The sequence below is a fragment of the Motacilla alba genome, chromosome 27, assembly GCF_015832195.1.
Source record: "Motacilla alba alba isolate MOTALB_02 chromosome 27, Motacilla_alba_V1.0_pri, whole genome shotgun sequence".
NCBI classification, from domain to species: Eukaryota; Metazoa; Chordata; class Aves; order Passeriformes; family Motacillidae; genus Motacilla; species Motacilla alba.
The window spans coordinates 3,936,889-3,961,634 of NC_052042.1; the positions used below are offsets into that span (position 1 = coordinate 3,936,889).

The 24,746-nt window shown below is 42.3% G+C and overlaps 1 protein-coding gene across 15 annotated transcripts in view; it reads left to right on the forward strand.

Annotated features, from left to right (window-relative positions):
- The window catches only part of TANC2 (tetratricopeptide repeat, ankyrin repeat and coiled-coil containing 2), a 157,589-nt gene that overhangs the window by 21,571 nt on the left and 111,272 nt on the right, over nt 1–24,746 (forward strand). For 8 of the 15 annotated variants that reach the window (XM_038163435.1, XM_038163438.1, XM_038163443.1 and 5 more), the window contains exons 2-4: nt 2,727–2,789; nt 8,620–8,719; nt 22,153–22,224. In XM_038163435.1, coding sequence (XP_038019363.1) covers nt 8,653–8,719; nt 22,153–22,224 — 139 coding nt within the window. In that variant the 5' untranslated portion in view covers nt 2,727–2,789; nt 8,620–8,652. Of the gene's footprint in view, nt 1–2,726; nt 2,790–8,619; nt 8,720–15,202; nt 18,151–22,152; nt 22,225–24,746 lie in introns of those variants that run through there. The other 7 variants (XM_038163437.1, XM_038163440.1, XM_038163445.1 and 4 more) reach the window with 3 other exon arrangements.

A 24,746-nucleotide genomic window follows, 5' to 3' on the forward strand; every position in this document is an offset into this window, starting at 1 on the left:
TGTGATACAACATGTGAGAATTTATAACTTTCTTACAGTTCAGCAGCACAATTTGCAAATATAATTAGAGAGTTAAAGGCATTTAAAGAATTAAAGCGCTTTAATGGCGCTCAGTTTTTATTGACAACCCACTAATATCTGCTGCATTCACATAAAGATTTCTAATGTGATCCTGTGAGCAGATAAAAGCTCTGCTGTTTGAAAGCTCAATGCAAAGCAGATTCATTGGATCTGCTCATGGAATGCAGATGGGGAGTTCCTGAGCCGATGATGGGTTGTAAGTGCTTGTCTGCAGCTCCCACAGCACGGGCCATTCCTGCTCTTTGTTTTACAGGGTATCACATTTAGAGCTGGATTAAGAAGATAGATGGCAGCACACTGAAACATTTATAAGGATTTATTTTTAGTTATTCCACGAATGTTTTCAGTTTTCTAAAAACTGTAATGTTGCTGCTTTTGAAAAAAAATTACTCGCTCACCTGAGGTGTTTGCAAGTACCCAGATTTGGACTGTTTAAAAGAATTGTGAAGGCCAAATCTTTATTTTAAGATCTGTTTTTTCTTTTGTCTATTTAGGATCTAAGGAATAGAGGATTTTTTTTTTTTAGAATCATAGAATCCCAGAATGGTTTGGGGTGAAATGGACTTTAAAGTTCATCCAGTTCCACACTGTGCCATAGGCAGGGACACCTTCCACTATCCCAGGTTGCTCTGAGCCCTGTCCAACCTGGCCTTGGACATTTCCAGGGATGGGTAGCTTCCCTGGGCACCCTGTGCCAGGGCCTCACCTCCCTCACAGAACACAATTTCTGCCCAGTATTTGATCTAACCCTACCCTCCTTCAGCTTGAGGCCGTTCTCCCCTTGTTCTGTCACCCCATGCCCTTACAAAAACTCCCCCTCTAGGGACTTAAATAATGTGAAATAATATCTAATAAAAGTCTTGCTTGATCTGAGCCTGTTTGGGTTTAGGCTCCGTGCTGCTCTTGTGCTCTTTGTGATTGGGCACTGAAGAATTTGTAGCTGAGTCTTTCTGAGCAGACGGTTTGTGCCACAGGCTGAACGCTTGGCCATTCAGGTGATTTGGGGCACAGGCAGTTTGTACAAGCCAGGAAGGGCACTGGAAGAAGGAGCATCCTCTGGCAGAGCAGCAGAATGGGACAGAGGCCAGGGCAGGGCTGTGTGGGAGCTGGGGTCTCTGGCAGGGGCTGTGGGACATTCCTCCCAGCACAGGGATCCCCCTTAGTGCTGCAGGATGAGCTGCCTTTGGAGGTGTTCCCTTGCTTGACTGAACAAAACCTCCCTGCTCCCACGGAGGGGCTGTGCTGGTTGCTAGCTCTTTATTTGTTTTCCTAGAGAAATGAAAAATTGAAAGCAGGGAGGTAATTGGCAGCCCTGAGAGATGAAACAGGGGTGTAGATTAATTTATAGAATGTTTTAGTTTTACATACAAAAGTATTAATTTAAAACCATAGGAGAAGTTGCTGTTATGGTTCTGGGAGCACCATGAATCCCAAGTAAATCTGTACAATGACTTCTCAGAATCCTCTTGCAGGAGAGCAAAAAACCTGACTGATGCAGTTGAACACTTATTCTACTTTGCTTCAAACTTGCAAATACAAGGTGGCCTCGATTTACTTTGATTCTTTTTGTTTGTTTGTTGGATGACAAATTCATTGTGTCTCTATTTCCTTCTACTTGCTGGTTCTCAACTGAGATTTCTAAAACAATAGATTGGTGGAGGCTGTAATACAATATCGTCAGCACAAATAAAACACAGCCTGGGAATAAAATAGCTGCTGTCATCTTTTTCAGTAAGTGGCAAGATATATTTCTTGTGGCTTTTCGTTGATGAACTTCATGTTCTAAGTCCATGATGACAGAGCAAGGGCCGAGTACTGAACCCTTGATTTAGTGCTGGATCCCTCTTGGGAGTTATGTTTATGTAAGGATTGAGTTTAAAAAAAAAAACACAGTGGGGAGGTTGTAGGATTTTAGCTGGAGAACTTGATAGGATGAAGGGAAATACACTTGTTAAATCCTGTACTATATGATGTGTGTCCAAGGGCAGTATATCTGCTTTTTTCCTCTTCCCATTTGAAAGGTGGTGAGAAGGAAGAGGCTAGTGCCCAAAGGTAGTACTGATTAACAGCGATTAAAAAGCAGGAGCATTAACTTTCTAAGTGTAAGGATGAAGAGTGGGGTCTACCTGATGCTTACACAGTAATCCTCTGGAAAAGTTGTGAGTTTATTCCTGGGATGGCATTACTGTAGCTCTGTGTGTGCATCTGGACAGGGTGGGGCACAGAGGGTGCTGAGAAGTGGGGTCTACCTGATGCTTACACAGTAATCCTCTGGAAAAGTTGTGAGTTTTTTCCTGGGATGGCATTATTGTAGCTCTGTGTGTGCATCTGGACAGGGTGGGGCACAGAGGGTGCTGAGAAGTGGGGTCTACCTGATGCTTACACAGTAATCCTCTGGAAAAGTTGTGAGTTTTTTCCTGGGATGGCATTACTGTAGCTCTGTGTGTGCATCTGGACAGGGTGGGGCACAGAGGGTGCTGAGAAGTGGGGTCTACCTGATGCTTACACAGTAATCCTCTGGAAAAGTTGTGAGTTTATTCCTGGGATGGCATTACTGTAGCTCTGTGTGTGCATCTGGACAGGGTGGGGCACAGCGGGTGCTGAGAAGATGCTACAAAATTCTATTGCATTTCTTTGTCTTGCAGGACTTGCAGTGAATGGAGGAGGACACTTCTTGCTAAAGATTTAACTTGTCTAAAGATATCAAGGTAGGAAAAATTTTTCTTCCTACAATCGCATGTGTTCTTTGCAGCCATAATTTAATTGTTGAGAGTCGCAGTTGTCCTCTGTTGTTTCTTTGTTAACGTGTGATCACCTGAAAGTGGAACAAGGCCACTGTCTTTCTGTAACAGTTTTACCAATTCTTAACCCGATTGTCTCAGAGGAAAAGATGGAAGAGCTTGCACATATTGGGTTTGATTAGATTAAGAAATTGTTCCCTGTGAGGGAGGGCAGGCCCTGGCACAGGTGCCCAGAGCAGCTGTGGCTGCCCCTGGATCCCTGGCAGTGCCCAAGGCCAGGCTGGACAGGGCTGGGAGCACCCTGGGACAGTGGAAGTGTCCCTGCCATGGCAGGGGGTGGGACCAGGTGAACTTTAAGGTCCATTCCAGTCTTGTCCATTTTATGATTCCAGCTTGTAAGAAGTGCCCTAAGATTTGTTTCAAGGCAGTTTAGCAAGACTCAGCTTGTGCAGAACTGTGCCACATTTTATTTCAAGCTTAGGTACCTTTTCACTTGATGATGGAGGCAGTTACTAGTAATATTTAAAACCAAAGCAATAATTTTTACTGTTATGAGCAACACAGAAGACACTAAAAGCACCTTGGGTGAATTGATGAAAGTGAGGTGATGGCATTTCTAGCTCTTGTTTGGTTGTCATTTTTCTCCAAGGCTGGGTAATTATGACGTTGTATATGGAGAATGGAAGTGTCCTTTGGGAATTCAGTCTGTATCATTAATCTAGAATTAGAAACCAGGTTATGCAAAATGACAAAGCCTGGTTCAAAATTAAATTTCCTCAATTTCAAGGTCATCCCATTTTCATGTTGAGGTGAGAACTGACTTTGGGCTTTCTCCTAGTGAGTGATTGCATTCTTTTCTGCAGTGTTTCTGATCTCGTTTTAAATAGGTGTTAAATGTCAACACTCAAGTATTGCTGCAGAAATCTTTTTCCCAGAAAAGCGAATTCAAATGTTGACCAAAAAGTTATGGTTACAAAGTCTATTAGTTGGTATTCTGTGGCTGGCAGGGTTATCTCACCTGGGGGATCGTTATTGTTTGAGAGTAGTGAGTTTCTCTGGATTCAGAGTGAGTCATAAGCTGTCTGTCAGTGCAGTCTTTCTCGGAGAGCAGCCGTGCTTTTGTTCTCCTTTGTCCTTACTTGAAGTATGACTGTGTTCCAGACAAAAAGAAAAACAATCTCAGTTAGCAGAGAAGGGAAGCTCGAGCCTGCACGGAGCACATGTGTGCTGAGGGATTGAGCATTGCACCTTCCTGGTGCTGCAGCTCCAGGTACAAACAGCTTCAGCCTCTGGAAGTGCTCCTTTCCAAGCACAGCACCAAAACGAGCTGTTCCTCTGCTAAATTGTGTGGCTTTCTATAATAATACAGTGCTTGTCTCCTTCCTCCCAGGCTGTAACTGTATAAAAATTACCTCTGAACGTAAATGCCGCAGACTTTGAGTGAACATAACCACCACAGACTCATCAAGAAATTTGTATGGCCACATTCACCTTAGGGCTGTTGTTGGGAACTTCACAAACACGGGAATATTACTTTGGTATGCTCTCAGAATTGCTTTTTAACTGGAGCACTAACAGCTGCTTCTTTTGATAAAATAAAAGCAGGGATTGAGGCCAACCTCCTGCTTCCTTGTGGAGCATTACGTTGACCTCCTGCACACGTTTTTCCAGTGGGAATCCTGTTAGGTGTTTTATGGGTGTATTTTTATGTATTTCTGTCAAGGATAGTTGGAGAAGCAAAGACAGGTCATATCAGGAGGACAGGAGAGAGCACAAGTGCAGGAGCTCTAGGATTATGGGAGTCCATGCAGGATCTGTAGGAAAGATCCTGTCCAGAGATCTCCAAGTATTTTGTTTAAGAGTGGATCAGCAGATTGGCCTTCATGCCAGGCCCCCCAAGATAGTTATTGGTGTTCATGCTTTTGTGAGGAAACATAACATCAGACAATTAATTTTGTTGTTCTAAAGCCTATTAGAGAACTCTGTTTAATAAACTCTTAATTGCTTAAAGACCTCTAATTTGTAGGGTTTAGTGCATTTAATACCTTTGCTGTTTTTGTATTTCCAAATAATCCTAGAAGTTCTTGGCAAGCTTGCTAGGTCACAGCAGGGCTGTTTTCATTCCTAAAGTTCCTGGAAATATTTAATCTCTAAACTTAATCTCTAAATTCTGCTCCTGTGTGTTTAAATGTGCGTGGACCAAGCTTATAAATATATATTTCCTTAGACTTTAGTGTTGCTGTAATCTGTTACTCCCACCCCTGTGGTGAGGCAGAGTTTAATGGATTTGATCGTCATGGAGTTCATGGAACTTCTGCCACTTGTCAAGAAATTGGTCTTATTGGAAAAAACCACAGAATTCTAATCTTAAGATATACATTTAATAGCTTCTCACGCTGACATGCACCAAATTTGCCAGCAATGTTTGTACGACTCACTGGACATCAAACACTCTTTTGAACAAGAGCTTAGCTTTGCTAATCGGCTTTATATAAAATAAAATAAAATTTTATTTTTAGTGGGGCGATCAGAGAGGAGGAGAATACAGGAATCTGGTTGTTCTACTGGTGGTATGTAGGCAAAAAATATTTGCTTTGATTTTGTAATTCTGTGTCTGACAGACAATATCTCTATAAAAAGAAGGAAAAGTTGCTTCTGTGGGCTATAATGTGTAGCCACTGAAAACATGAGGTGGTTTTTGCAGCCTGTCTACAAACTCTGTCTTAAGAAAACACTGAAATAGGCCTTAGTCAACCCAAAGGATTTAATGAGACGTTGCTGACTTCTTCAAGCTTAGCATTTAGTGTAAGTTTGCAGCTTGCAGAGCTCAGTCTGCATCTACCCCCTCCACTTTGTGGTTTTTTCCTCCTCATATTTGTACTACTGCCTTCTCATGCTCCAGAAAGTTATTATTGTTTGTGTATTTCATTGAAATTTAGATTTGTTAGAAGATCAGACAACGTGTGTCAGAGTGTCTGCACATAAACCAGGAGATTCTTGAGCTGTTTTTTCTAAAAATGCTGCATGGAGATTATATCTTTTTATTCATCTGCTGATACTCTTTGGAGACTTGTGCTCATACAGTGTCTTCATTTCGTTTGGTAAACTTACAAATGACAAGATGAAGGACAAATCAAGTGTAGTAGCTCTTGGTTGCCCAAACTGTTGCCAGAGGCATCCTGTGTTAGTGGAGGTGTGAAGGATCCCCATCACATTCCTGCAGCTTTTGCTTCCGCTGACAGAGCTGCTGCTGATCCTGGAGAAAGGCATTAACCTGGGCTGTGAGATGGAGGAGTTCATGGGTTAGGATGAAAAGTTCTCTGATCCAGCTCTTCCTAATACTGTAATTCTGTTTGCTGTTTAGTGCTTCTAATTCCATGAACTAATACAACCAACAGGATTTTTAATTTAGAGTGCTTATTCTTAAATATTACTTCTGGCTTAGTGGTGTTGGCTGAACAGAGGAAGAGCTGTGACCATGTTTGCTCAAAGCCACAAAGGGACTCGGTTGTGCATGAAAATGAAAACCAGCAGCTGATTTTGGTCACCTGCTCCTCTGTGTTGTGAACACCTTAATTAATCAGGGTGTAAGCCTAATGAGTGCTTACACTTAGAATCCATCAGAATTGTGTGTAAGTGACGATGAGGAGCCACTCAGGAGCTGCAGCTAAAGGAGAGTCACAGAATCACTGAGTGCTTTGGGTTGAGGGGACCTTAAAGACCACCTAGTTCCACCCCCCTGGTGTGGGCAGAGTCATCTTCCTGTAGTCCAGCAGTCCCCTGAGAGTATGGAATTAGTCCTTGGGATGTCCCTTGGCTGGTAACCCAGGGTCTCTATGCAGGACATCAGTTCTCCCTCCACTCTGGGGTTCTTAGGAGCAAATTCACAGAGACTCTGTCTGTGCCCTGTGCAGAGCCTTAATTCAGCCCCAGCAGCAGCACAGCCCCTCCTGACTCTGCCATGTGCAAGATACAGGTAAATATAATTATTAGCAAACCATCAGGCTTGCCTTTGACGTGGCCCAGGCCCAGGCTGGGCGGCTTCTTTGACAGAATTTGGTTGAATTCAGTTGTAGCTCAGCACTGGTGGCATAGCTCTGCTCAGTTCTCTCTGCAGTGCCAGCCAGTATGGGGAAAGTCATGAGACAATTGTCTGTGTACCCAGATGGAATTTTTTTGATAGTCATGTAACAGTGGGATGCTCTGAAGGGGACCTAAGCCTCGTTTAGGAGCCTTGAGAATGAGCCTGAGCACCAGCTCCTTGTGTTTTGGTGGCAGAAGGGTGCCAGAGGATGCTCAAGTGATTCATAAATGCAAAGGAAATACCAATTCCATGTTGAATACTCATCCACGCAGGTACACAGACTCCCAAATGTGTTGGTGGAATCTGGGAAGTGAACGGGAGCTTGTGTCAGGAAAGGCTGCAGTTGCTGCCCTCCCTGTTTGCTCACTGGGGCTTGGCATGGATGGACTCCGAGCTGCTGCCCTGGAATGCTGGTGTCTCTCAGGGAGTGAGTACACCATATTAAAAGGACTTTCAGTGGCTTTAGATGCACATATAAAGCTCTTTGAAGTGAGCATTATTGTATTATTAGACTTGAAAGTATCAGACAAATGGGAAGAAATGCAAGATGGCATTTACTGAGCATCCTCCAAGAGGAGCCAAATATCGTTACAGGAAAAAAAATCATTATTTATTTTTACAAGGTGAATGTGTTATCTTGTAGCTATGGAATATCATGTGTACAATAGAAAGAAAATCGTGGTTTATTGTATGTACTGATCAAAGACTCTTCACAGTTCTTTTGGTCTGGTTTGAACTGCTTTTGTTGTAGGTGTTTTCATGCTTTACATGCTTTAATAAGTGGCTGTTCCCCAGCACAGGCTGTCAGTGTGCCTGGTGATCCCAGACACTCTTTTATCTTCAGCAATACTCAAACAACCTTTTTTTTTTTCTCCCGAGACATATACGGCAAGGAAAATATAGGGATAAAGTTTCTGTTTGATTTTTTTGCATCAGTTACTCTGGGTTTGAGTGACTTGTCTCCTCATGACAATTTATTCAACTCACAGGAGAATTTGACAGTCGCCAGCCCAGGAGCTGCAGAGCACCTGGAGTTGTGGTTGGTGTCAGCAGGATTGATTTTCTGGGCAACAGGAAGGGCAGCAGCTCCTTCTGATGGGTTTGGCTTCAATAGTGGTGGGAAATGGAGGCAATTTGCTAAATGCTGTGTCTTTCCCACTTCTGCGTGATGATAAATTATTTGGCAAAATTGGTTATGGCTCTTCCAGCAGCACTGGAATTGTGTTGCCCTGGAAATAAAGCCTTGGTAACTGAAAGCAAACTGAATGGTAGACTTTATGTGGATGTTGTTGTTAAGAATTTTATTGGCAAAACAGTTTTTCATCATTTTACCTTGGTTTTAGCTCTTCCTTAATAGTGACACTGCATTCTGTGAAAATGTAGTTGTGTGTTTTAATTTTTCAATTTCAATTTTAGTTTTTCATCATTTTACCTTGGTTTTAGCTCTTCTTTAATAGTGGCACTGCATTCTGTAAAAGTGTAGTTGTGTGTTTTAATTTTTTAATTTAAGTTTTTCATCATTTTCCTTGGTTTTAGCTCTTCTTTAATAGTGACACTGCATTCTGTAGAAACGTAGTTGTGTGTTTTAGTTTTTACTTTTAGTTTTTCATCCTTTCATCCTGGTTTTAGCCCTTCTTCTTTTCTCCATTATGGCTGCCAGTGGTTCAGATGGGAGCGTTGATTTTTGTGTGTCTGTTCTTCTGCTTCCCACAGCGTTTGCAATAAACCAAGTGGAACAGGATCGCCATGTTTCGGAACAGTCTCAAGATGCTGCTTACAGGAGGGAAGTCAAACCGCAAAAACAGGTCCAGCGGTAAGTAACCCTCACCTCCTCGTGCATGCGGAGTACTGGCACTTCTGCAACCATCCCTTTTATGTTTGTTCTGGTCTTAGCAGCACTTTCTTCTTCTTAATGAACAGATGTACTCAGCTGACGGTCTTGTAGGCTCCAAACATCATTATACTTCATTTTAATGTTGTGCTGTGCTTTTAATTTGCGACTAGATGTGTATTTATTTTTTAAATGGATGTGAACCCGTCATCTGGTTTTACTGGGGAGGTAAGATGCAGGGAAAACCAAGTAAAAGTTCTACATAATCTTGTAGTGAACAAGCATCGAGGTTCACGTTTCAGTTATGGAAAGTAAGAAATTTTTTTTTCTTCTGAAATGTCTGTGATGACTTGTGGCAGTGAAACCTGCTTAATTACAGCCAAAACTTGTGAGAGCAGCAGTAATTTCTTCTAAGCTTTTATTTTTAAACAGGAGGCAGAGAGAGGAATGGGAATAGTTGAAATTAAAGGAGAAATTGCCCAAATTTAGTCATCATTTACATCATTTTCGTTTTTCCACCGTCTCAGGAAAGGAGTTTATAGTTAGTGTTGGTTCATGTGACTTGGCCTGTTTCATCCATGACAGAGATTGGGGGAAGATTGTAATTGTAAACCAAAACATTACAAAATACTGATAGGCTTTAAAAACATTTTTATTTAACTTCTATAGTTTTTTTCCAAAAATGGAGTGTTGGCAGGAGAAGAGCTTTTAATTAGATCTTTCATTTTGAATTTTAAAGCCATCTGGCAGCACATTTGAAATATTTTGGGATACAGTGTTTATTTGTGCTCGTGCATCTGTGTTAATGTGGATATTTATGTTACGGATGTTCATATGGATGTTCCTTGAGAAACCAGAGGTGAGGATGAGGAGACACAGTGCTGGTAAAGGCAGTGGGAAAACAGGCTGTTTTCCTTTGGTTTCAGCAAGTTCTTCTGTGTTTCTGCTGCCAGAATTTGGCCATTGTTAATATCTTCCCATCTGCTAATATCTTCCTGGCCGTGTCGTATTTGGGGAAGGAGAGTTGTGGGGCTTTCCTGTTGGGCAGCACTGATGCCTTGGACATCAGTGGTCCCCTTACTCCAGTGCCTGGTGACAGTTGTGGGGTGTTGGTTGGTCCTGAAGCTGCTTGTCCTGGGCAGTTCAAGCAGGCACCGTGGTGTTGTAGTTGATGTGGATCTCAAAACAGGTAAAAGTCTGTTTTGCAAAGGCACCATAAGAATTCAGTCCCTTGTTCCAGTGCCTGGTGACAGTTGTGGGGTGTTGGTTGGTCCTGAAGTTGCTTGTCCTGGGCAGTTCAAGCATGCACCGTGGTGTTGTAGTTGATGTGGACCAGGTAAAAGTCTGTTTTGCAAAGGCACCGTAAGAATTCAGGCCTGAGGTGGTGGCTGTTCATTGCTTTTGTGGAGAAGATTTCCTTCCCAGGGGAGCTCCTCAGTCTCTTATAGCAGGAGTGGTTGGTGTGAGGGAGGTACCTGCATGAAAAGACAGGTTTGTGGAAGACATGTGAGCAGATGGATCCATCCTCTTGTGATTTGTGTCACGTTTGCTGTTTGAAAGTACAAGACCTTTGATGATACCTTTAGAAAACTGTACGAAGACAAATCACCTTATCTGGTGGTTCTGTACAAAGCCCTCTCTTTGTCAGATGTGCTGCTAACAGGCCCTGGTATTCCTTTTGGCTTCTCTCCCAGAAGCAATATTAAGGATTTTGTATATGCCAAGCTCTGCAAATACCTGTTTCTTATTTTGTGAATGAAAAATGTCACTTCTGAAGTACTGAGATTCGACAGTCTGGTTTTGGGCAAAGCAGAAGAGGAGATGGGTTTTCTTATTCATATATTGAAAAATAATACGACAGAATTGAATTGATGAGGTTCTCTCTAATGCCTGGTGACTGGAGTGTGTGTTAAATTTACTGCACTTCTGCCCTTGAAATAAGTTGCTTTATTGAGAAGTTCTGGTTGGCATTCTTCGGGGCAAGAGAGGGAATGGGAAAATGAGATGATCAGGTTTGTTTATATTGTTTGTGACTAAGTGGCAAACATCCCTGCGCTGCATAATAATTTTTCAGATAGTTGTTAATTTCTAAACTCTTACATGACATTAGATGAATTCATTGCTGCCTCGATTTTTTTTTTTTTAATATTTGTCTGTATTTTTTCGCAACACAGTAAGGAAAACAATCAGTAAATCTTCAGTGTACATTTTCCGTGTTGCATGCAGTACTGGAAGCCTGAAACTTGCTGTATTTATTTGCTTTGCAGTTCTGGCAAATTACAAATTTGGTACTTTTGGTACTCGGTGCCATCCTTCAGGTCCTTCCAACAGCGTTATCTTCACGGCTGGGTTTTGTCTTGGCAGTTTCTACAGGGACCTAGGTGGGACACTGCAGCTTTCTCATTCAAATGCTTAAGAAGATTACGTGTTTATTGAAATTTTAAAATTTTGTTTATCATTAACATGATTTAGAATGCTAATTAGAAGCTGGAAATTAAGCTTCCCTGATGGTTTTGGTGCTCTGATTTGCCCCATCAGAGCTACACCCATCTCTGAGAAGTGAGAACAAAATCCTGAACTCCTTGTTAGGAAAATCGTCTGTTGGAGGTTTCAGGTGTGCCACATCCTGAGTCTGAGTCTTGTGGGTTGGTGACAGCCCACCCAGATGTCTCTCTGAAATTGTACTGGCTCTTCATTTCCTACACTCCAGTCATTTTGCATTCCAGTGTGGGAATAAACCTTTCAAGCAGGGTTAAAGGTATCGTGTTCTTTTCTTGGGGAATCCAAAGGAGCACGCTGGCCTTTGAAATTCCTGTGCTTTGCTGTGTCTTTCTTTGCAGTAGCACTTGACAAACAGGAGCAGTGGAGTCAAGCTAATGATTCCTAGACGTGATGTGGTTTTGGTAATTCTTGGTGATTAAAAGAACACTGGTAATGACAGCAGTAGCCTTCTTAATTTTCCTCCTTCAGAAACTGCCAAGCAACTTCTCTGAGAACTGTGATAACATTTATTTTACCTCAGCCAGGGTGGGTTTTCCCCTTTGCTGCTCCATGGGATTCAGGAACACACGAAATATTTATAGAAGAAGAATACAATTACATGCATCTGAATGGACAGTTACATACAGTAGTGCTAATTAAAATCAATTAATTCCTCCTGCAGCATCAGCCTGTGTAATCTCCTGTGATTAATTCTGGGTGTCTGGGCGTCCTTTCAGAGCTTCAGTGCTGGAGTTTCACAGTGTGTGCTCTGGACACGCAGTGCACATGTGTGTGCCCACACTTAATGTCCTGTCTTAAGGAAAATTCTCCCATGACTCAGGAGTGCTCGGGATGGTTCACAGCCACGCCTTGAGGACACAATATGCCTGCAACAGTATTTTGATTAGGTTGTTTTTTTTTTTTTTTCTGATATAAGTGGATATTCCACAAAGCTGCCAGATAGCATCTGTGCTGCTGAAATCTGATCTCAGGATGGTTGCAGATTATCTTTGTTTCTCCAGTGTAAATTAACTTCGAGATACGCTGACATACAAGCTTTCTCATTTGTTTATATCCAGAGCTATATTACGTGTGTTTGTTTTTAAGTATAAAAGGACTGGTTTGCTCCTGTGTTAATCCTTCTGGATGAAGATCCAGCAGGATTGTTGTGGCCAGAGCCCTATGGTCAGGGCTAGCAGGTGTTTTAATCTGCAGAAAGGCAAACCTGCTGCTGCTGCTTGTAAGAGATGTTTGTGGCTTCTTCCCCCCGATTCAGTTCTTCTGGGGCAGTTCTGTTCTCCGAGTCCAGAGACTGTGAAGTTCTCTGTTGTTTTCATTTGTTTTTATTAAGGACCTGTCTCATTTATCTGCAGTTTTCTTGCTTGTATTAATCATTCCTTGGTCTGGGTGTATATTGAAGTAGTGCACATCAATTTGCTTGTACTCATTCCAGTATCCTGTTAGGGAAATCAGTCCATGTAAGGGATTCATCATTCCACCTGTTACGGTTATCCTTGTTCCTTTCCAAGCAGATGGACTGTTTCCCTCTTACATTATCACATTGAATTAATGCTGCTGTAAGAGTTTGGGTTCCCTTTAGAACCTGGTAAAATTCAGCTGCAAAACCGCACATTTTGTTTGGTTTTGTATTTCCCTTCATTTTGTGAGGAGTAAGCCCAAGAATTTATGCTGTTTATTTCTGACAGCGGCCAAGATAAATGTAACCTTAAACAAAAGAAAAAAACCAGGGGGAAAACAAAACAAAACCAACCAACAACTAAAGAACAATGAAACAAAACAAAGAAACAACAAGAAAACAACAGTAACAACAACAACACTGAAAAACAAACAACCCTACCCACACGCAGAAAAAACAAACAAAAAAATCAAGGCAAGGCAAGTGCTCTCATGTAATCCTTAGCCCAAAGGGTCTCCTTTTCCCTTATGAGTGAGTTAGGAATTACATCTTGCTTATTCTTGACTATAAAATGCACAGTTTTTATCTGGAGCTTCCCAGCCAGGAGCCTGCCTGTCATTCAGAATATTTTTGGCGCAGGGTTTTAAAAAACCTCTTCTTCTTTCCTGGTTCACGGAAGACCCAATTACTTCTCACTTCCAATGTATTTATAGGGCTTTTTGGAACCTGCCACTTTATATTTTAATTCTGGGACTGAAAGGGCCCCTGTCAAATGCTCTTCTCCTTCGATTCCTGCCTTTTGAAGATAAAAGGCATTTCTGTGAAGGTCTCATTTCTGCCTGGCCACATCTCTGTGCAGTTTCTCAGCCATCTGATCTCTTGTGGAAGTTGAGGATAACTTTTACCCCAGGAGAGTTTGAGGGTCACAACTGCTTTTTCAATTTAATTTCTGAAAGAAATTGAGTGATGAGATCCAGTTGGTGGGTCCTATAGATGTCAGGTAACTTAATTTAATGAAGTGTTAGAAGTGAGGTATTAAAAGACCCATCATGTATTATGGTCCTGAATACTGACTATGTCCACATGTTCAAGGTATTCCACCCAAATAATAATTCAGATCCTGTTCTTCCACAAAGATGGCTGGTTTTTCATAAATCCATTTTTAAACAAGGCTTGAGTATGTTGACAAATCCTCTGACCACAGTAAAGTTTGTCCTTGAGTTTGTTTAGGCATGAACTGACCTTTCCTGGAAGTTTGTTTTGCATTTATGTAATTCAGAGTTTTCCTTCTGAAGAAGGCAATGTATCAGGAAGACGTAGGCATGCTTGGTTCCTAGTATTCTGATTTATTTGATCAAAATAAGTCTTGGTCACGTACCAAACTCTTTTCCCAGACAAATACAAAATGCTTGGACGATGAAGCTTCTGCTTCTCTCCTGCTCTCCCATCCTAGAGGGAACTTTAGCAGCCTGTATTAGAATAATATGTATTTATATCCTTCTGATTGAAAGATATTTTCACTTGTGTGGCTATCGCCAACTCTAAGAACATGTGCAGAGCCAAAAAGTCCCCCTTGAGCCTCCTTTTCTCCAGGCTGAGCCCCTTTCCCAGCTCCTTTCCCTTCCCTGGACATGGTCTTTCTTGCAGTGAGGGCCCCAGAACGCAGGCCACAGGACTCACATTTTGGATCCGTGTGGGATTTTGTGGTGTTTTTATTTACTGTATAAAGTATTTATATTTCTATGCTCCCATTTACTGGCAGATTTGTGATGAAATGTTGAAGCCAGTAGAGGGAGCAGGAGTTTTCCATCCAATCCCACTGAAATTCCGGTGCTGATGTGCAAAGGAGATGAAGTTACATCTTCCCACATCAAATGACCTTGTCCCCTCTTACTCAACATAAAAAAGGTACTCTCATGTGCAATTCAAAGAGAATATACAGACTACCTTCAAAAGGAAATAATATCAATCTGAGGGATTTGTTCAGCCAAACTGTTGGGAAAGTGGAATGTCCTTTCCAGAATGTCTGAGGAAACCTCAAGGATTTGCATATCTGTAATAGTTTAAAAATCCAATCAAGTCTTTCAAGAAAATAATGTGTATTTTTCTGTGAATTCAACATTTTCATCTGGAAAATCAGTAAGAAATCACTGAGATGTCTTATAACTTGGGGGGTTTCCTGCTGGAAGAGGCCTGGCCCCAGGAACAAACTTGGATTCCTTTCCTTAAAGCAGGATTTAAACAAAATCTGTAATCTGATCTATTAAAATGGATTTTTGGATTTTATACAAGCAACCTAAAAACAATGTTTCTCACAGTTCTAGAAACTTACTAAGTATTAAATGTTTCTAAAGAAATAAATTGGTTTAGGAATATTCAACACATACATGTTGATTTTGCCATTTTACCTCAGTGCGTTGAATAAATGTTTTCTTGTCCAACATGTGAGAGTTTTCCATATCTCCCTTTTTTCCCCAGTTCCTAAAGATAAATATTATTTATATTCAGCCTTGCTTGTCCCTGGGAAGTGTTAGTGCAGATTCTTGCAGTTGTTTATTATATTGCTCGATGTTGAATCCGCATTGATCCATTTTAGGATTATATTCCAGATGTGACTAATGGTTTTATTTGTGAGGGATTTTTACGATCAGCGCTGTATACGTGAAGCTTTTCCACGTTCCACTTGGCTCACATAAAGCATTTCTTGGCTGCAGGAAGTACCTGTGCCAGGTGTGAGGGATGACTCTGCAATTCCATCATTAAATTCTCCTTTTGGAGTTGCAGTTGCCTTTCCTTTTTCCTTTTTTTCCTTAAGGAAGACTAAATGTCTATAACTTACTAATACTTTTAATGAAAAAAAATCATCTTTTCTTTGGGAGAGGATTGACTTTTAAGCTGCACCTTTTCAGGAGTTTCTCCTCTTCAGCCTCTTCTACTGCTCGCACAAACTTCTCCTCTCAGCATGTCTGTGAGGACTCTTTTTTTTAGTATCAGATATATTTTTAGATAACTCATGGATAATTTTTGCTAGAGCTTCCATCTATAACTGACCTATTTGAAGGAATTGTGGAAATTTTTGCTGCAAGATCTTTCTGAAGTGGGAGGATTTTTTGTTTCCTTTTATATAATTTTCTTTTTGAGGATGAGATCAGTATAGAAGCCGACCCATATTCTCCTAGTGTCCAAAAACCCTCAAAATCGAAGCAAGTTATGGACATTTTATTAGAAGCTTTGATAAGGTGTCCAGACCTCAGCAGAACATACTTTTTGTCATCTAAATAGGTTTGAAAATCTTCTTTAGGTGACTTCAGAATGATTATCAGCCATCACTTCTCCTCTGAGTCTCTCTTACTGATTTGCTGGTAGACAAAACTTAATCTGTTGAACTGGACCTTTGGACCATTCTCAGAGTAAGAAATAAAGATCACAGATTATCTCATGATTCCAACATACAGATTTAAAAACAGGCTTTTAATTTATATTTGGGGTTTTTTTTTGGTTATGATTTCAAGTGGCACAATTTAATTATATGCCAAATGTAGTCTGCTTTCAACTTACACATAGTTATGGTGGTTCTAAAATTAATGAATGAAATACGCTGTATAATTTCCAAATATTATTAGCAACACAGTTTTTTACTCCATATATTTTTGTCATGAAGTCATCTTCCCACATCAAAAAAAAAAAAAAAAAACAAGGAGGGGTTGTTGGGTTTGATTTACATACTCAGTATAGGTGTCTCTGGATAAAAGAGCCACTTGATGTTAATGGAAACAAGGATGCTGCTTCTTCTGTATGAAATAGAGATGAGATGAATTGTACCTGCTTTTTCCAACAGCTTCTGAGATGATGAAGGCACATATCTGTGTCACTGATGTGTGAACTTACTCAGGATTCGTTCTGCTCCAGAATAACTCAGATGTTGGCGTGTATGATTTCTGATTTCCTATACATGCTGGAGAAAAACCTCCTTTGTACTCGTGTCTGAAATTCCTGGGCAGGAATGCTGGCAGTGTCTCTTGTAGGATAGGACTTGAGTTAATAAATTTAATATGGCAGGGGTGTTTTCTTGCTGTGTTTTTTGTACAAGCTGCCAACACAGTAGGACCTTAATTTCAGTTCAGGCTTCCAAGTACTGCAGCAATAAAAATAAACACAAATGTACTTGCAGAGTCAAATAATTTTTTTTAATTTGTCGCTGCTCTAAGAAGTATTTTGCCCTCTGACCACTGGGTTGGTTTTATTGTTGGTTTGTTGGGTTTTTTTGTTGTGTTTTTTTTTTTTCCTGTGGATTTTCATGACTAATAAGCAGCGTGGGGAGTTAACGCAGGATATCCCACAACGGACCTTGACATTTGTCATTGAATTGCAGAGTGGTTTGGGCTGGGGAGGGACCTTAAAGCCCATCCAGTGCCACCCCCTGCCCTGGGCAGGGACACTTTCCACTGTCCCAGGCTGCTCCCAGCCCTGTCCAGCCTGGCCTTGGGCACTGCCAGGGATCCAGGGGCAGCCCCAGCTGCTCTGGGCACCCTGTTAGGTAGGAAGTGCCTCTGTTGTCATGCACTGTCCCAGCAAGTGTCCATGCTCTGCTCCTGAAAAGAGGAAGTTTTTACTATAAGAGAGTAGCAGGAGCAGGTGGAGGAATAAAGTGCCAACTTTTGGGAGGTGCTGAGGCATTTTAGCATCACGTTTGCTGGGTGATGCTTCCCTGGGTCCGTGTTAGAGCTCCCCCGAAAAACCAAACAAATCTGTAATTCCTGCTCTGCCCAAGTGACTTTCCTCAAAGACAGAGGAACTTGGATGATAAATGGATGGACTTAAGTATGTTTATGAATGGCCAACACCTCTTTAGCCACGTTGCTGTTTTATAGCAACAACAACGATAATAATGATAGAATTAACAGAATATTTAATAGAATTAATAGAATATATAATAGAATTTATAATAGAATTAATCATAGCATGATAAGAATTTGTAATGGTGATGCATATTGTTTTCTGAGGCTGAAAAATACTCACAAACTAAATGATCAGGAAGGACTTTTGATTGAAATAATTGTTTTCAGTACCACACTGGGCTCCCTCTTCTCTCCTGCTCCAGCTGGGAAACACTTTGCCCCTTTCCAGGCACATCTCACCCTGGGAGAGCAGCAGGCAGATCATGTGGCACGTGTCACTTCTTAGCAGGCTGGAATCCATCGGGAATGCTGAGAACAAGATTTGCAGCTCCCTCTCCTAGCCGGCATCGCTGCGGCGGGTTCCGGGGTCAGGCTCGGCGCTGGCTCCTGCAGCAGCAGTGCCGGCAGCTCCAGGATCCTCCCGGTGGGCTCTAGCCCCTGGAGCTGTCTGATTTATTTATTTCAAGGTTTTTTTCCCCTGTGTCTTTGTTTTGGGAGCACAATGGCAGCTGGGAGCCGCATCTCCAGACGCCGTGCCGTGCGTACAGGGATGCTTCTGCAGGGATGCTGGGCTGGGCTGGAGTTGGATCCGTCCCTAACAGCTTGACTGGCTTTGTGTGAGTCTTCCACCTTTTCCAGATACAATTTTGATACAATATGGATTTAAACTATTGATTTCTCAGCTCTTACAGTGGAGAGTGCTCTGCTGGTTGCTGTGAGAGCAGCAGCACATCCAATGCAGTCGGTTCCTGCCGCAGATTCCCCAGCATGCGTGGAGCAGCCTCACCCACCCTTGGATTCTTCTGCCTTAAAAATTGCTTTGTCAGATCAGAGATCTTGAGAGACGTTTAGTCACAGTGTGGTTTTTAAAGGCCTTTTAATTAAATAGGAAACCAGAAATATTGGGCTGCTAGCACTTGATTTTGTACGAAACTTGTTATGTTTGCCTTTAACGAGAATGTCTGGCAGGAGGTGCTGACAGAGCTGATGCCAGAGGTGCTGTGGGATTTACTGACATCAGATGTGCTGGTGCAGATCTGTTTGCAGCCCCCTCATACTAATTGTGGTGCTTTGTGCAGGGGATTTGTTTAGGAATGCTGAAACCTTAAGATTTTCTTTGCCTGTCAAAGCAGTCCGTTCAAAGAATCCAGTTGTGTATTGGGGAGGATTTGTTGTGTCTTGCTTTTAAGGGGGATGGGGGGAGAAGAGGAAGCAGGAGTGTTTCTCATACCTGGCTGTAGCAGGAGAGGCTGCTCTGCTGATCCCGTGACTAATCATGATCTTTGAGATTCCCTTCATCTCCTTGTAACTGAGAGAAAGAGTTAATAGCCATGACTGTTTACTCTGTTCTTGACTCAGAATCAGGCACTCAGAAGCCTTGTTGGGTTTCTGACCTGTGTCCAGCATCCCAGGTGGACAGATGCTGGACACTGAGGAGACAGCAGCTTTCAAAAACTAAAATACTGTGTAAGAGTTAATGGATTTTCTTAACACTGAGATTTTTTTAAAGATCACAAAAGTTTTTCCTCCCTTTCATAGTGAGATGCAAGAGAATATGAATTACTGAGTCAATATTTAGAATATTATTCACTTCCCTCATGGCATTTGATTGTTCTCTCTTTTGCTTGATAACCTCTGTAAAGCTCCTTAAACAGGTTCATCTCAGTCTGTGCTGATCTTTATTTTAAATTAACACGGATAGCTGTGTTCTCTAGCAATGATTTCACAACTGATTTACTTCTGGTGACCTATTTTAGCTGTTGCATTGAAGGATTTGTCAATAACTTTGGTGTTCACCACGCTGGCAATCATTACAGCAACTGAGTCAATTGAACTTCAGGAGTGATACTGCCCATAAATGTGGTCTGAATAGTAGGGCATGTCTATAAACAGCTATTGCTGAAGCAAATAGTAACAACTACCTAAAATCACGCATAAATGAAATATCTGGGAGTGTTGCTGAGATGACAGAGTCCCGATGCTCACACAGAGGTGGATGTAAATACAAGCACTTGGAAGTTCAAAAAATGGGAGAATTAATACTCCCTTAGAAACAGTAATCTCCCCTTTTCTGCATGTACAGTGAGATAACTTCATAATTAAGCGTGGTGTTGTTCCTGCTAACCTTGCTCCTCCACTGCCGGGAACAGATTATGCTCAACATTTTTTATTTGTAGTGAAGAGAAAAAGAATTAAGTAGTTAATTTTTTCAGCTCTTAACTGTGTCTGTTCCTTTCCATCCTTGGTTTCCACCAAGCTCCACCTTTGCTGCATCCAAATCAAATGCAGCAGCAGTTGTATGCTGACTAAAGGTTTAATATTTGCTGAGTCATCTGATTTATTTTTTCCTTTCCCACCCGCTAAATGCATTTTGGAGATTAATTTACTGTGAGCTTTCTTTCCCCCTTAATATGTTGTATAACTTGCAGGGAGATCCATCCCAGACTCTTGATTTTTGTTCGTCTCCTCCAACCCGATGGCTTTGGCAGCCCGTTGTCACCATTTTGTGTCCCACCACTGAGTGTTGGAGCATTTGGGGGAGTGGGAGCCCAGATCTGCTGCCCCAGCCCCTCCCTTGGCCGTGGCTTGTTCTCAGGGCAGGGTTTGATGCACCTAGGTCACTGCACAGCAGAGGGGTTGTCTTTCCGCGTGATCGAGGAGTTTGATTCATAGAATCATCAGAGATCTCAGCAGGGTTTGATGCACCTAGGTCACTGCACAGCAGAGGGGTTGTCTTTCCACGTGATCGAGGAGATTGGTTCATAGAATCATCAGAGATCTCAGCAGGGTTTGATGCACCTAGGTCACATACAGCAGAGGAGTTGTCTTTCCGCGTGATCGAGGAGTTTGATTCATAGAATCATCAGAGATCTCAGGGTTGGGTTGGAAGGGACCTTAAAGCTCATCCAGGTCCACCCAGCAAGGCCCGTGTAGTTTGGTGTTGAACGCTTGCAAGGATGATGAAACTTTCAGGGAGGGAGTTTGTCTTTTGCTGGTGATCGTGTGTTTTTGGATAAATACAGGGGCTTACTCCTGATTTGAATACTGGGACTTTCTTGTCTTTTGAAATGTTTAGTCCTTACAATTTGGATTTATATTCATAGCTTAAAAGGATTTTTGTTTTCTCCATGACTTAGAGGTTGTCTGTGGGGGCTCATAGCCAGGGCCATTAGGGATGATGATGATGATGATGATGATGATAATGGTATTGCAGTTGCAGTTGTATTTGCAGTGTGACATCCTTCTGGCCACCAGAGTGTCAAAGGGAACTGGGCAAGTGTCGTGCTCTGTGGCCCCCTGGCAACTGTTGGCTTATTGGGGTGGGTGCAGCTCATTTAAAATCAGGATTCTGGGCTGCTGTAGCCAGACGACCTTCACATGCAGCTGCTGTGTCAGCAGGGAAAGATGCAAAGGTGACAGAAATGGCCTGGCTGGCATGTGTTCAAGGTGCCTGAGCATTGCTTCAGGAAAACTGAGGGCTGGGAGCATTTCACCAAAGGAGGAGGGAGCACAAAACCTCTCCTGGCCAGGGGTGTGGTTCCTCTCTTTTTGGGGGTGAGGGTAGACTAAAATTTTTAGTCCCGTTTTAGTTCTGCTCTTGTGCTGCAATCCACAACTTCCCATCAAGCCAGAGATAGTTCAGATGTAGCAGGAGTTGATAAGGTTAAATTGTGGCACAACAGGCCCCTCCACCAAAGAACTTCTGTAGAGCTATCCAGAGGTACAATGATATCAAAATGCAGTTGCTTTTAGTGTCATCAAAACACATCAATGCTAAACCAGCTATTGAGTTAATTTAAGAATTCAGTTATTTCAAAACTGGTTTTAAAGAGTTTAAAAGCTTCCCCTTTTCCCCTTCCCCTGCCACAAGGAAAGAGCTGCTGAAATACAGCCTGAATTTGAAATCCCTGGCTTTGCTTTCTCCCAGTCTGTGGAGTTGGGCTTCTTTTTGCCCTCAGCTGCCAGAGACTCCATGTACTCAAGCATCTGTATTGATGGGTGAATCTATTGTTTCTAATCTGGTCAGTTGATCAATGAAGAGCAGCCTGTAATTAATTGTATAATATTGTACACCATGTCCCACTCTGCATTTACACTGATGGATTAGGGATTTGTTAACTGTAGCTGCTTTCCTAAACAGTTTCAAGAGGATGTAATAAGAGGTTTTATTCTTCCCAGCCTTCCTGGTTTCTAGTGGACAAATAATTTTAAAGGGACACAGTTTCAAATTTCAGATTTCAAATATTTTTTAATTTTTTTCTGGATCTCTTCATTCCAATGCTTAATATTTTTATATTTTGATATAACAGTCCAAAGGGAAGGAACTCTTTGAAGATGCACAGTTTGGTTTTTATCTCATTCAGATGTCTGTGGCATCAATAGGAGCAAGTAAAACCTTCCTTCTGTCCCCGAGGACCTCATGGATTTCATTGCAGTGAGCTGGGACAAAGGTGGAAGGAGCAGCAGAGTCAAGCAGCAGTTTGCCCAGTTTCAGTCTGCCAGAGGGACCTTTTGTCCTGCTGCTCCTCTGAGATAGGTGATGGGACTCAAGGAAAAGTTGCATCTGCCTGACCTGTCCACTATGATGTTCTACTTGTGCTGTTTTGGTTCTCGTGCAGATGGAGGGAACGAGGAGCCACCAGACCGAAGACAGGCAAGTGTAGACTCCCGTCAGAGCCGAGCTGGGCAAGGTAAAACCTGAGTGTTGTTCTGCCTCGGGGACTCCTCTCGTTCGTTCACCTTTGCTATTTCCCACGTGTTGTGTTTCTTGTCAAACCGTGTGACCTGACGGACTTTGCCCCCGTGGTTATGATCCACACAGCTACCAACGGACTGAGACTGACAAACCAGGCAGCCTTTGAGCGGCTGAAGGAGTTTAACCCAGCTCCTGGCTCAGCACAGCTGGACCTGCAGAGCACGGTACCCCCGTACTGCAGCCGGAGGTGCAGAGTGTTCTGCTGCTGCAGCTGGTGGTGCTGGAATTCTTCAGCACATACCAGCCCAAACCAGCATTTGGTTTCCAAGTTTCTGCTTGTCTTCCCCCTGATACCAGAGAGCTTCAGGCAGGTTCACCATCACCAGGTTATCCCTCCCCAAGCCCTGGGATGCGGTGGAGAAGGACCTGTGTGTACCTGTGCCCCTGAACAGCCCCACCTTACATCTTTTGCTTTGGTTTGTTTCATCCCACAGGAAGAGGACAAAAGGTCCAAGGGAGGGAGAACTAAAACCAGGGTTTATATTCTTTAAATAACAATCCAACTGACTCTTTTGTTGAGTATCCATCACTCAGAGTAGGTTTGGTGACTGGTTAACACCACACAGAGTCCTGCAATGGGGATTTCTGTCCCTGGCAGCAGCTGGTCTTAGATCTGTGCTGGGTTACGTGTCCTTTGAAGCAGCTTTACGAAGTTTTAAGCATTTTCTCATTTGTGAGGGTTGTGAAAATGTTGTATTCTCACACAGCTTTGAGACTGAGCAGCATTTTTTGTGAGTAAGGGCTCTGGTAGGTTCTATGCTCATTGACTTACTCTGTCTTTGGGATTGCAGCAATAATTTTCCTTTCATTTAGGCTCAAGCCTGTTGTTGTCATGGTGTCCTAATGACTTATTATGGGGACATTTTCTCCAGAGAATTGTCCTTTTTTGGCAGTATTCCAGTGTTGCCTGGGTGAGATGATTTTGAGTCATTGAAGCTGTGATGAGAATTAGGGTGATCAGAATTGGTAGTTAAAACCCTGAAGCTCAGAAGTGTCAACTGCTCTTTTCACATAGGATCTTTCAACTACTGCGTTTAAATTTATTATTTTTAATTTTATTGTTTTAAAGTAGAGTTAAAGTAAAATTAGGAAGGAACCAGGGAATTTATAGCTGTACATATCCCATGGCAGCTTGCGCAGAAGGAGTGCTTTGCTTTGCTCAGAGAGAGTGGCTGTTCTTTCCCACCCTGAGCTCAGGTGAAGTTGTATAGATGGAGATGCTGTGTAGCTGTGTGCTGGAGGCTCTGCTGTGGGTGCCTGGCGTGTCCTCTGTGTTTGCCTTGTGTCCAGTGGTTTCTTGTTATGGGGCAGAGCAGCTCAGACGCAGCCGCTGCTGGGAGCGATCTGAACACATTCTATTCTCTCAACTTCCCTTTCAACCCATCTATTCTGGGTCTCTGCTGCTGTGGGAAAGGCATGGGTTTTGGCAGAGTAAGAGGGGATCTTTTTTTTGCAAATCCTTTCTCAAGAATCACCAATCTGTACCTCTTGGATGACTGACTGAAGGAGCTGCAGTAACCAGCAAGAAGTTTCAGCGTGAGAGGGAATAGAAGAGGAAAAGGTTAAAAAGCTTCCAAGTTCTTGGAGCAACAAGCTTCTGAGCTAAATATTTCCATTTGGATCAGTGGATGCAATTGTAGAGGCAGGCTTTCTGCATCATGGAAGGAGAAGTCTCTCTGCTCTATAGAAACATTATCTCTAACTTTTCCAGCTCTGTGTCCATCACTTGAAATCTGTCTGCATGTGCTAATGGGTATTTTTCATGATGGTGGCTTGAGGAAGTTTATTATCCTTGGATAAAGCATCCAGCTGAAATGGAGCAGTTGTCTTCCTGCTGTCTGACCTTCCATGCTACCGTGTGTGATGCCCAGGTGTCTTCAAAGCTTCATTGGCAGGACAAGAGGAAACAGCCTCAGCTGGTGCCAGGGGAGGTTTAGGTGTTGGTTAGGTTGGTTCAGGAAAATATTTTTCATGGAAAGAATTTCAAGCCCTGGAACAGACTGGCCAGGGCAATGGTGGAGTCATCATCCCTGGAAGTGTTCAAAAAACGTGTGAATGTGACACCTAAGGACATGGTTTAGTGGTGAACATTGTGGTGATGCTGGGTTGATGGTTGGACTCGATCTTAAAGGTCTTTTCCAACCTGAATAATTCTGTGGTAATCTTGTAAAGCTCTCAGAAATAGTTTATGAGTTCAAATATGCACTTTGCAGTAACATTTTATTTAAATATATTATGTAACCAAGCTGTTAAAGTTCCAGTTCAGCCATCAACGAGCCCTAATTCCAGGGTTTGATAAGCCAAATATTCTTTCTGATCAAAACAAATTTCAGACTGTTTTGGGGGTTTTGCTTGTGTGTTTATTTACTCTGCCAAGGAGGAGAGAGAAATCTTGGATGTATGAAATGAAGGTAGTACCTTGTGGGTGTTTTGTGAGTTCACTTGTTTTGTTGTAAA